The sequence below is a fragment of the Condylura cristata genome, unplaced genomic scaffold (assembly GCF_000260355.1).
Source record: "Condylura cristata isolate star-nosed mole 26May11 unplaced genomic scaffold, ConCri1.0 scaffold00020, whole genome shotgun sequence".
NCBI classification, from domain to species: Eukaryota; Metazoa; Chordata; class Mammalia; order Eulipotyphla; family Talpidae; genus Condylura; species Condylura cristata.
In genome coordinates, this window is record NW_004567121.1 from 5390273 (window position 1) to 5402608 (window position 12336).

General features: G+C 40.3%; 1 protein-coding gene across 1 annotated transcript; it reads left to right on the top strand.

Annotated features, from left to right (window-relative positions):
• Positions 1-258: 258 nt before the first annotated feature.
• CNOT11 (CCR4-NOT transcription complex, subunit 11) lies at positions 259-10908 on the top strand. The gene is made up of 7 exons (XM_004686170.1): positions 259-850; positions 3898-4062; positions 5313-5465; positions 6983-7185; positions 8261-8463; positions 10430-10526; positions 10604-10908. The coding sequence occupies exons 1-7, from the start codon at positions 334-336 to the stop codon at positions 10799-10801; spliced, it is 1536 nt and encodes a 511-aa protein (XP_004686227.1). The 5' UTR covers positions 259-333; the 3' UTR covers positions 10802-10908.
• Positions 10909-12336: the final 1428 nt, after the last annotated feature.

Below are 12336 nucleotides of genomic sequence, written 5' to 3' on the forward strand. Positions count from 1 at the left end.
GGTCCGTTTTTCTTTGCTTAGCTCAACCCCCTTCCCAGCCCCGGGTTGCCGGGCCCGCGACCATCCCCAGCAAGACTGCAACCCGCCGGCGCCCCGCCCCTTCCGGAGGCCCCGCCCCATTTCCGGCCGTATCACCCGCCTACTCTGAACCTTCCGCGCCTGTCGCTGGCCGCGCGCCACCCAGCTTGCCGTCGCCGCGCGCTCCTGTCTGCTTTCCGAGTCGGGTCTGGTTTGCGACGCTGTCGTGTGACCGCGCGCTTTACGGCCGCGGGGACGGAGCGAGCCGGCGCCAGGGCCACTCGGGCCGGGAAGCAGGGCAAGCGAGAGAGGTTGATGCCCGGCGGCGGGGCGAGCGCGGCGTCTGGCCGGCTTCTCACCGCCGCGGAGCAGAGGGGGTCTCGGGAAGCGGCGGGGTCGGCATCCAGGAGCGGCTCCGGGGGCTCCGGCGGCGGAGGCAGAAGCGGAGCAGGCGGCCCCGGGCCGGGAAGTGGAGGCCCGGGGGGCCCCGCGGGCAGGATGAGCTTGACCCCGAAGGAGCTCTCGAGCCTGCTGAGCATCATCTCGGAGGAGGCGGGAGGCGGCAGCACCTTCGAGGGCCTGTCCACCGCCTTCCACCACTACTTCAGCAAGGCCGACCACTTCCGCTTGGGCTCGGTGCTGGTCATGCTGCTGCAGCAGCCGGACCTGCTGCCCAGCGCGGCGCAGCGCCTCACGGCGCTCTACCTGCTCTGGGAGATGTACCGCACCGAGCCGCTCGCCGCCAACCCCTTCGCCGCCAGCTTCGCTCACCTGCTGAACCCCGCGCCACCCGCCCGCGGCGGCCAGGAACCCGACCGGCCACCGCTCTCAGGTACGCGGCGGGGCGCGCCGCTTCCGGGACGGGCCGCCCGTCTCTCCCAAAACCCCAGGTGCACTGTGGATAGATTCTCGCGCCAATGAAAATGAGTCTCCTTTTAATCATCTCTGCCACTCACTGAACTATGGTGAAGTGGTAGCTGATTTCAAATTCATGGCACCCAAAGTTGTTCCTCACCTGTACAGGGCTTCAAATTCTTGACCTCAGTGTGGGACTCGGCATTTTCAGTACCTCAGAATAGGGTTTATTTTTGTAAAGCCGTTGTGAAGTGTGTGAAGCTACATGTAACTAATGACTCCTTAGATCTGGCCCTGGTTTTAAGTCTTAAGCGAATAACTGGAAGTCATTCTTCTGAACCCCAGTGAGTTGTTGGGGGGAAATGCACAATAGACAGCATGCAAAGTTTTGCAGACACTTTCGTTGGTCGGTTAGGTGCCCTTAGGTAATGTGATTGGGGAGGTGGGAAAGAATAGGAGGTAGTCTCAAATTAAGATCTAGTTTAGAAAACCTAGAAATCCTAGTCATTTTGTGAAGTGTGTAATTGTGCAGCATTGGTGAGAGCAGATCTCTGGTTAACTAAGAGGATATGCTATACTTTTATTATTAGTTTTGTAATTCAAGTAAGAAATGCTTTATGAAGCATTGTGGCTTTGGGAGAAATCTTGAGTGAAGAGCACAGGGATGATGATGAGTGATAGGGTACTTTGTAGACTTAACAAAGACCAGTGTAATTAGGGGGAGGAGATGGAAGTGTGAAACAGCTTGATCTTACAGTCCTTTTAATGGTGGTAAGCAAATTACTAGGTAGGGGAAATTCACTACTCAGAATCAAAGGTTAGTTTAAGGCAGCAAGTTCTGAGATGATTAAGAGCTTTTGGTAGCACAGAACTTATATTTCAAGCTATTTATTGTTCTGCTTGGCATCAGCTTTGTATGTATGACATCTTCTGATTGTTTCCTCTATACTGCTCTTATCTACGAGGGGCAACCTTTGTGTTAGATGAGCTACTCTTAGTGTCAGGTACTGAGCTTGGCTTTCAAAAATGCCCACAAAGTGCAACATGTAAAAATCCATCACCCTAGAGTACGAGTACCTTTGGGAGAGGTGGTCAGTGTAGGAGTTAGATCAGAAGGCTCTTTGAATTCTGAAGGATAGGTCAGGCAGAGGGCTTTGCCATTCTCAAATTTAGGAGTCTTGTCAGGAATGAAATTCATGAATTGCTTATTTTACCTATCTGTGTCCCAGTTTCATCTGTAAAATGTATATAATTCCCAGGTGGTAGAGTTACTATGAGTCTAAGCATCTGGGATAAGTGCTAGCCTTTATCATGGTTACTTTTATTGTTTCAGTAAGAGGCAGAGGGAGTGTCTCTGCCAACACGTACAAAACTGTATGTGTAGAGTGAGTATTGTATGTGTGTAAAAGTTTTTCAGATGATTCTGATGCAGAGTCAGGGTTGAACAAGTGTTTGGAAGATGACTTCCTGCATTCAAGAAACTTGGAGTCTACTGGGGGAGACTTAAACATGGTCATAACACATGTACGAGATACCAGGTATGGCACAATACCTCACATAAAATCCTTAGTAGGACAGAGAAACTACCTCTGTAGCTGAAGACATTCCCAAAGGGAGTGATATTTTTGAGAGATATTGATAGAGATGAGTTGGGGAGGGAACACCAGGACCTGTCTAGTAGTCTTAAAGAACTGGGTATATTGGATGTTGTGAGATCAGGACACAAGAGGATTAGTTCAAAAGGATGCCTGCAGCCCTATTTTTATCACAGCAGTATTTACAACAGTGAAGCTATGGAAACAATCCAGATGCCCAAAAATAGATGACTGGATCAAGATGATGTGTACATACACAATAGAATATTACTCAGCAATCAAAAAGATAAAACTCATGTCATTCACAGAAACATGGATGGAACTGGAAGAGACCAGAAAGAAAAAGAAAAATACCACATGATTTCACTTATGTGAGGAATGCAGGGGATCCAAATAAGGGATTAGGGGGATAAAGTAATTATAATAAAGGAAAAACCAAAATCAACAGGCAGTTATAAATCAGAGACACTCTGCAGGTGGGGAGGACGGAGTAAGATCAGACCAGGGATGGGAAGAGCACAGGGGACTGTGGTGATGGTGCAGGGTGAATCAGTGGTGGAAATTTCACAGGGATTATACCCACGATGATACCATATATGTTGTATAAAAATAAAGAGTGATGTATAAAACAATAATAAAGCAGAGATTTCATGCAGTAGAATATAGAAACATGAATTGGAGGGGAGTTCAAAAATTGAGATTAAGAAAGTGCCTCAGGACTAGATTATGAGGGGTCTGTAACAGTGCAGAAGTTTGGGTTTAATACCTGTGTAAACGGGTTGAGTAATATGAGCAGATTTGTACATAGAAATGTAACCAAACGGCAGGTGGGCATGTGGACTATTTTAGTGGGCAGGCTGCAATCAAAACAGATCTCAGGAAATCAGGCAGGCTATGTCCTGTAGTCCGGCCAGAGGTAGGGTGTGAGAATGAAAATGAGGGAATGGAGTCTGGCAGCACTGCAGTGGTGAGATGCATGAGGCCTGGTGAACAACCATGTAAGGGACAGAAAGGAAGACATATTCAGCACTGTGGGAATTTTGTAACTGCACTGGAGTAGATGTGTGAGATGTATTTCCTTGCTGGTGATTGTTTGTCTGTCCCACTTCTACATGGTTGCTGGTAGAAGCAGAGAAGAAAGAAAAGCATTTCTGAGTGCTACAATTTTTGTTTGTGGAGGTAAGCTTTAGTCTTTGCAGGGGTAAAGGCATGTTAGAAAAACAGTAGTGAGAACACCTTACATTTCATTGATGTCTCCAAACAACAAAGCCATTTAATCAAATGTGTATATTCTGTTAACTGAAACAGTTATAATTTCTTCTTCAAAAATATGTTTGTTGAGATGGCTTAGCAAATGCTCATTTTACCAGATTCAAGTTAACTTCTAAAAGTGGCCATTAGAGAAATTGTTATACATTTTTGTTTACAGGGTTTTTACCTCCTATAACGCCACCAGAAAAGTTTTTTCTTTCCCAGCTGATGCTGGCACCCCCAAGAGAGCTCTTCAAAAAGACACCTCGACAGATTGCGTTGATGGATGTTGGAAACATGGGCCAGTCTGTGGACATCAGTGGGCTTCAGCTAGCCTTAGCTGGTAAGGAGGAACTGGTGCTTTGACATTTTTGAGTGGTAGATCATTTTTCTTGACCTACTCCACTTAGAATGAAAGTATTTGTCACTGTGTTAAAATGTTATTATTGACTATGAAAAATTAACCTGTTGGATCCTTGCTGCTGTGGTTAAAAGTTCATTTTGAGTTGTACATGAATTGATTGCTTTTTCAATTTAAGAACACTAGGTACACTAATCTGTTAAAAGAATTCCTGGTCTCACTCTACTCAAAGGGATCTATAGATTCAACGTAATTTCTATCAATATCCCAACAGTATGTTTTCAAGAAATAGAAAAACCCATCATAAAACTCATGGAATCCTAAGGGACTCTGAATAACCAAAGTAATATTCCATTCGCATCCTTGTTGGAAATCATTTAGCCATATATAGGAAGGTTTGTTTCTGGGCTCTCATTCCTTATCATTGGTTTATACACTACTGGCCTATATACACATTTGTCTGCTACACTGTTTTGATTACAGTGTTCCTATAAGGCTTTTTTTAAAAAAGATTTTATTTATTTATGATATAAGAGCTGAGATGTAGGCCAGAGGTATGAGGGGGTGGTGGTGAGAGGATTCACTAGACAGTAGGGTGCAGGAGGTTCTACTGCTGAAGAGAGCAGTGTGTGACGAGAGGTCTGCACTATGTGGGTCACCTCCCTGGCCAGGGATGGCACTTGCGCAGCCATTGCTGCACATAGCTTCTTAGTGCTGAGACTTAATCCCTTGTGCCACCAGGAAAGCCCTGTCCATTTTTACTATTGATGAACTTAATGTTGCTATGAATATTCTTGTACACTCTCCAAGTGTACTGGTTAAAGTGTCTTTCTAGACAGATAAGCACATGTGAAACTTCTCTGGGTAATAGTTCATTCTCAACAGCTGTGTGTCACCGCCACCCTCTGCATTTGTGTTGTAACTTACCTTTCCCTGATTTCTAATGGGGTTAAACATCTTGGTTTCTAATGGGGTTAAACATCTTTATATGTGGTTATTAGCTAGTGAAGTTTTCTTTTATTTTTAATGTTTGTTGATATACTTAGCCTACTTTCTCCCCTTTGGTTCTTTTTAAAAAAATCATTTGTAGGTGTTTTGAAGGAAATAAAATCAGAATCTGACCCTTTACGTAATTTGTGTGGCGTATAGCTTTCCCAAGTTAGTAACTTGTTCTTTCACTCTCTTCATTGTGCCTTCAGCCTAAAGATATCTCCTATTCTAACCTTTTTCAGAACGTCAGTCTGAACTGCCAACTCAAAGTAAGGCTAGTTTCCCTAGTATTCTCAGTGATCCAGACCCGGACTCTTCTAATTCTGGATTTGACAGCTCAGTTGCCTCTCAGATCACAGAAGCTTTAGTCAGTGGACCAAAACCACCCATTGAAAGTATGTATATGTAATTTTACACATTTGTCAGCATTCTGAGATTTTCTGGTTTCCTGAAATGTTTCATTACTGATTAATTTTGAATTTAATGAGCAACTTTCTAATATAGTGCCTCCAACACAGTAGAGATGTTCTGCAAGAGTTGTTTTTTAAAAAAACACACAAAAGGGTTATTATATATACTTATCATCTAATTTTACTGACTTATTACTTTTTATTTTTCATTACCTCTTATTACCACTACTGCCTCAGCACTGTAAAAGTTTTAACTGATCTCAACTTCACTACAAAGAACTATCTTAGGAATTTGGTAATATAGCTAGATCTTTGGGTTACCTAAGCTTTTACATGGTTTTAACCATGTAGGCCTATATTTTTCTGCTTAGGGAGAAAGAACATGTTCTTTATAGTGTCTCTGAGTTTGATACCTCTACTGGCTTTTTTTTTTTTGTGATTTACAGTAGATCTTTGATAAAAATGGGTTTAATACTTGAAGTCTCATTTAGTCATAAATGTCTGAAGGTCTATGGCATATAACAGGCTTAGACAGAACTTTTACTTGCATGGGCCACCAGAATGGCATGTGAAAAGCTAATCAGCTAGGAGCCTAGCTAAATGCTGGGTATCCCTACCTCATGGAACTTTCTATCATATAAGTAGCACATTGTCTGAAGAGAGATTCAGATGCTAATTCTGATGATCTATGTGAAGAAATGGTGTAGTTTAAGATAAAGTGATGATTCTTAGCCTATAAACTAGAACTTAACTTCAAATTTAACAGGGGCTAAATTTAAATTCTATGATAGGCATAAGCCTTCTTAGCCTTTATGTGAAAACTAAGTGAAATCTGAAATTTATTTAGCAGCTGTCAAGGCAGCATTTTAGTGGGTTTACAATTTAAAGATCAGTCTTGTTTTATGAGTTGAGGTAGTTAGTCACTTAATTTTCCTGTTATACTGTATACTTTATGAAAATGAAGATGTCATTTGTGATGTTAGAGATTTAGGAAAGTTTCTCAGATTTGAGAAATGTCATTCATACTTTCCCCCCTGCCTTTTTATCTGCATGTAATATGCCACTTCAAGGTTATAAGATTCAAAGATAAATCATAGTGGTCTCTGAACAAAATAGTAGTAACTAATAGAATGAGTGAAATCAAGTAGAATTGTATTTCTCCAGTGAAATTGCTTGTACCAAGCAATGTAGTTATTTTTGCATTTGAGTGTTCATGCTTGAATTAAAGTTGTCAGATGGTGCTAATGCTCTTCTGCTTCTCTCCAAAAATTACTCGATTTGGCTTCTGGCATAATCAGGTCATGTCAGTGTTTCATTTTTTTTTTTAATATTTGCAAAACTGACTATCGTTTCTGTTCTGATTTTGAATCTGAACATTTTGTATGATACTTTACTAAGGGTTAAGAGTACTTACTAAGTAGCGTGTGTAAGAGATGCATGCAGGTATGTTTAGGTGTTAGTTTACTTATAGAAGCAGTCAAATATTACTACTCTCATTACAGGCCATTTTCGGCCAGAATTTATTCGTCCACCACCCCCACTCCACATATGTGAGGATGAGCTGGCTTGGCTAAACCCGACAGAGCCTGACCATGCTATTCAATGGGATAAGTCAATGTGTGTTAAGAATAGCACCGGTGTAGAGATCAAGCGAATAATGGCTAAAGCCTTTAAAAGTCCTTTATCTTCTCCTCAACAAACACAGGTATATATTTATTGGTAAACATTTTCTTTAATCCATCAACTTTTTCATAAAGTGATAAATGACTAATAAAATGATAAAAGTGTCAGCATTAAGCCAGCAGTTGCAAGTTTCAGACTGAGAGATTGGGTCTCACTTTCTTGGCACTGTTTAATAACAAGGGGTTTCTAAGCACTTTACAAAAATTGCTACATTAAAATAGGCAAACTACTGAGGATAAGTAAAATTAACATGGTGCCCCACTAGCCTTTGTTAAACAGCTGGTTAGTGGATTTGAGACTCTATATGCAATAATATAGCTTATACTTTACTATCTTCTATACTCTATGTGTAGCTAGTCCTTGAAGCACAGCTACAGGACTCTTTGGGGCAAGGCAAGGACTCCCCAATGGTAGTTTCTGGTTGGTGAATTTTATTTAATTCGCATGCTTAAAACTTGTTGACAAGATATGACATCTCCAGTGTACCACATGTTATCTATGATGCTCATATATGGGTCCATTACCCATCCTGTAGCCAGGTTCACTGTGGTGCATACCAGTAGATAAATAAAGTAGCAATTAAGAGAAAAAGTACTTAAAATTGTGTTTGGGATATGCTTATTTGAATTACAAGCATAAATGTGACGAACTGAAAAATAGTGCACACTGACCATTTGTAACAGGTCACATCTCCCTCCTCAATCTTAGTCCCCTACTCAGGAAATGTCTGTTCTTCCTATGGGTATATTGTTCTGATAGTCCTCAATTTGTGGGTTTGTTTTTTGGGAGACCTAGCTGGTAGCTCACATCATTTACATTTGTAATAATAGGGAGAAGTATCTATAAAGGACTTAGAGATAACATTAAAGTCCAGATATTTCCAGTCAGACAGTATTGAGTCTGGTTTATAGTCTAGGAGGAGTCACATACTTACAAACTGTCTTGAAAATGTTTGCATTTTTTATTTTGAAAGTTCAAATACTAACCTAAAAACATCAAGATGTGATCAGAGTAAACAAAGTATTGTATGCAATAAAGAGAATTTCTAATTTGACTCAAGAACCTCTCTCTTTCTCAAAATTTGATTGTATTTTAAGCTTCTTGGTGAACTGGAAAAAGACCCCAAGCTTGTTTATCATATTGGCCTCACTCCAGCCAAACTTCCTGACTTAGTGGAAAACAACCCTCTAGTTGCCATAGAAATGTTGCTGAAGCTAATGCAGTCCAGCCAGATTACTGAGTATTTTTCTGTCCTGGTCAATATGGACATGTCTTTGCATTCGATGGAAGTTGTAAATAGGTAAGTTTCTATACTCTATAGACAATCAAATTTTGGGGTAGGGGTGTGGATGGGTGTTTAGATACTGATTAAGTGGTCAGAGGAGAAAACTAGCAACAAATTAGCCTGAGAACAACCGATTAAATAAGCTAGTATTCACTAAATGTAAACTTAGCATGTAGCAGTAATTGAGGGTAGGATCTTACACTTTTTACTAATTAATAAAAGCACAAATGAATGTAAATGCTGAAATTTCCTGGTAATACCTGTGTATTCTTTGCCCTTGTACATATAGATATTAAATCACAGTTATAACTATTGTACTGTAGATAACTATGGGTCTTCGGAGCTAAGAGAATTCTAAGATTATTCTTCCAAACTTTGTCTCCTTATTCTTCTGTCACTGCCAGGAATACATTCCTTCTTGATGTGTTCTCTGTAGTGTTTTCACATTTTACTGTTTTCCATACAAATGTTTTTAGTAAATTAAGAATAAGTGCTATTTTACCCAGTTGCTTATACACAGGGTGGCTGTTTGCCATAGTCCCAATTTAGGCTTCTTCTCCTGGGTTTCCTTTCAAATGGTGGTGTTTGGGATGACACATTACACAATTCTTACATAAGAATGTTCACTCCCAGTAACAGGCAACTAAAACTTCAATCGAGCACATTATTTGAGTATTTATTTGCAAATTGGGGTGACTTTTTTTGAATCTACCTGAAATTGCACACTATGAAAAGTATGCCCTTTTAAATTAATGGAGGAAAAAGTCTGTCAGGAATCTGAGTGATAGAAAATGTGTGCATGGGACAATGTGTTCTTTTCCAGGGATAGGAGGAGGAAAATATGAGGTTTTCATTTTCTGCCACTGGCAAAACTGGTTAGCTACTTGTTAACATGCTACTGTTTCTGCCTACTTGTTGACTTACCTTTTAAGGCTGCATTTTGTTCAAGTTCTTTTCATTGGGCTGAGCTCTGAGTGCTGCTTCCTTTTCACTACTTTTGGCACAAGAAAAGCTGCTGTTTTATCAGTATCCTAGAGAGGAATTTCAAGGACAAGGTCCTGCTTTTGAATACCTCCTTCACTGCCTCCCAACCCCCAAACACAATGTGAAGCAAACTTGTTGGCACTCAGGAATCTCAGGTGCCTAATAGCTACCTATCTCAGATGTTTTCCGGTGGCACTAAGTCCTTGGTGCTTTGTGTGAAAAGTTCCACAGTGTACTAAGTTTATACTGTTCATACTTTATAACATTATCACAGCAAAGAAAATGTCATATAGCTAGCATGAATTCCTGCTCCTAGCTGACCTTTCTTTCTGGTCCCTGGAACATTCCACAGACTCCTTTAAAAAATACCTTTAGAAATTTCCTGAAGACTATGCTACTCTGCCTTTTGTTACATTCCATTAGGTCTTTCCTGCTGTGCTCCTGAATATGCTATGCTAGTCCCTGACTCCAAGATTTTACAGAATGCTCTGTTATAAACAAGGAAGGCTTCTCTGCTAAGACTTTAGTTTAAGTCACTGGTCCTTTTAAGGCTTTTTTCCCCTTTGCTTTTTATGGCAACTGTGCAGTTTAGTTACTGAATTTATACTTCCCTCTTAGAAACACTGCCATGCATAGTACTTGTATTAATAAGGATTTAGTGAATGTGATTTAAATGAATAGAAAATTTGCCAGGGTTATTAGCACTTGGAAGGTAGTAACTATAAATTATGGCTTAACCAAGAGCATAGGTACATGGTTCTCAAAAAACTTACTTGATGAGTAATTATAATGCTTAGTATAAACTTAAAAATGGAGTGTCATTTATTAGGCAGAGGTATTTTATTTGGAAAAGTGTACTTAAAATTAAGGCAACTGGGTCCACCCATCAGAAATTTTCACCAGGCGGACCAAAGGAAATTTTCTATTTTATTGACAGTATTTTTTTAATGTTTGCAGATAAAATTAACAGCCCTAACTTTCCAATTTTATGCAACAGACTAACTACAGCTGTTGATCTACCTCCTGAATTCATTCACCTTTATATATCAAATTGCATCTCTACTTGTGAGCAAATTAAGGATAAATATATGCAGGTAAGAAAAATTTTTGAAAATACTATAAATACCTGTCAAGATAATAGACATAGTAAAATTTGTCCTTTCTTTTCCAGAATCGTTTGGTACGGCTTGTGTGCGTCTTTCTCCAATCCTTGATCCGGAACAAAATTATTAATGTGCAGGACTTGTTTATAGAAGTGCAGGCATTCTGTATTGAATTTAGTAGGATACGAGAAGCTGCTGGCCTTTTCAGGTTGTTGAAGACATTAGATACTGGAGAAACACCTTCTGAGACCAAAATGTCAAAGTGATACCTCAGCAGGACACCCCCATTCACTGTTCAACTGTACTGTGTGATTAGTTTTTACAGTTCTTGAGTAGTCTAATGCACATAAACAACACTTACTTCCTTAGAGCACAGTTTTGCTTTCCTGGATGACTTTTCCCTTTAGATGAATTTTTGGTTATAAACTAAGAAAAGATGTCTTTTAATGTCTCACAGACTGTTCATAGGAGGAACCATTCACACACTCAGATAACTATAGAAAAGTAGATGAGGTTGTTAACACTGAAGAACAAAGCACCTATTTTTGTTACAGGCTTTTGACAAGTTAGGAATCCAGTTTCCCTGAGTCTCCAATGCTAAGGTACTTAATGAGTAAATGAAACATTCTTAAGAATGTGTACTGCTCTTGAGATAAAAGTGTTTTTTGAATTAAATGGTAAACAGGAATTTGATCCTTGGACCTTTATGTGCTTAGCTCTTATTAAGCATACTTTGAACCAAGGTTATGCTTGTAACTTTATCCTTTCTTGTCATGGGGACTTTATAGGTAATAAATGCATTTTCTGGACCTCTTAAACATGGGAACTTGTTAGAAACATTCCCCAAGGCTTTAAAATAGCTTGTGTAGTTTTGAGTTTTTTTTCCCTCTTGCAATGTTCATTAGTTCTTTTGTTAGTAGGATGAAATAGTTATTTGTTGAGGGAAAAATCAGTCAGTGCTTTGGGAGGTAACATTACCACTGAGGAAGTGCCATGTAAAACTGCTGAGTGGGATCTGTATACCCTCCTGCCCATGCTGGGGCACATGGCCTGTTCTGGAAACAAGAGCAAGATGGCAAAGGGTGGGCTCTTACCCCCACATTTAACTTTGTCAACAGTGCCTTACAATAAAGTTCTTTTTTATAAACTGTTCTCTCCCCTTTTTTTAACTTGAACTTCATAACTACCTTCTGATCCAATTCCTAGCAGAAGTTAAACAATGGTTTTTTAGATAAGTACAATTTCCAGTCTTCTAATAGTGGGAAAATAGTACTACTAGATTTACAAGTTTTCAATCTTAATGAAAGTGAACATTTTATAAATCTATTCGCTTAAAAGAAAAAGGGCCCAGGGCCTCCTTGTTGGCAAAAGGAGTTAAGTCTCAGCACTATGAAGCTATTGCCAGCTACTGCAGCATAAATTCAATCCCCTGGCCAGGGAGCTAATCCACATGGTCAGCAGACCTCTCTGTCCCCTCAGCAGTGTGTTTCAGTCAGTCCTTCCTGTTATGTTCCTGTTTTATTCACTGTGGTGAATAATCTCACAGCCAGCTTCCCACATCCCCCCAACCTCTGGCCTACACCCCAACTCGTATGCATAAAAAAAAAAGGTCCCAAGCCTGTGTAACACAGCAGGAGTGCCTGCACACACTTCAAATAATGACACAACCCCTGATTTCCCTTACCCTGAAAGTGGGCACCAACTCTTCTGCCTATTAGCTTTGGGGAAAGACGTTTTCTAGTCAAAATACTTTTTGAAATGACAGTTTTTGCCACTGCTGGAAGCAGCCTAATCTTATGTT

What these genes read in the sequence shown, in the direction of transcription:
- CNOT11 (XM_004686170.1), top strand. Translation starts at nt 334, where the DNA reads ATGCCCGGCGGCGGGGCGAGCGCGGCGTCTGGCCGGCTTCTCACCGCC. An exon ending in GCTTCAGCTAGCCTTAGCTG is followed by an intron (nt 4,063 to 5,312) that starts GTAAGGAGGAAC and finishes AACCTTTTTCAG; the next exon opens with AACGTCAGTCTGAACTGCCA. An exon ending in CTTCTCCTCAACAAACACAG is followed by an intron (nt 7,186 to 8,260) that starts GTATATATTTAT and finishes TTGTATTTTAAG; the next exon opens with CTTCTTGGTGAACTGGAAAA.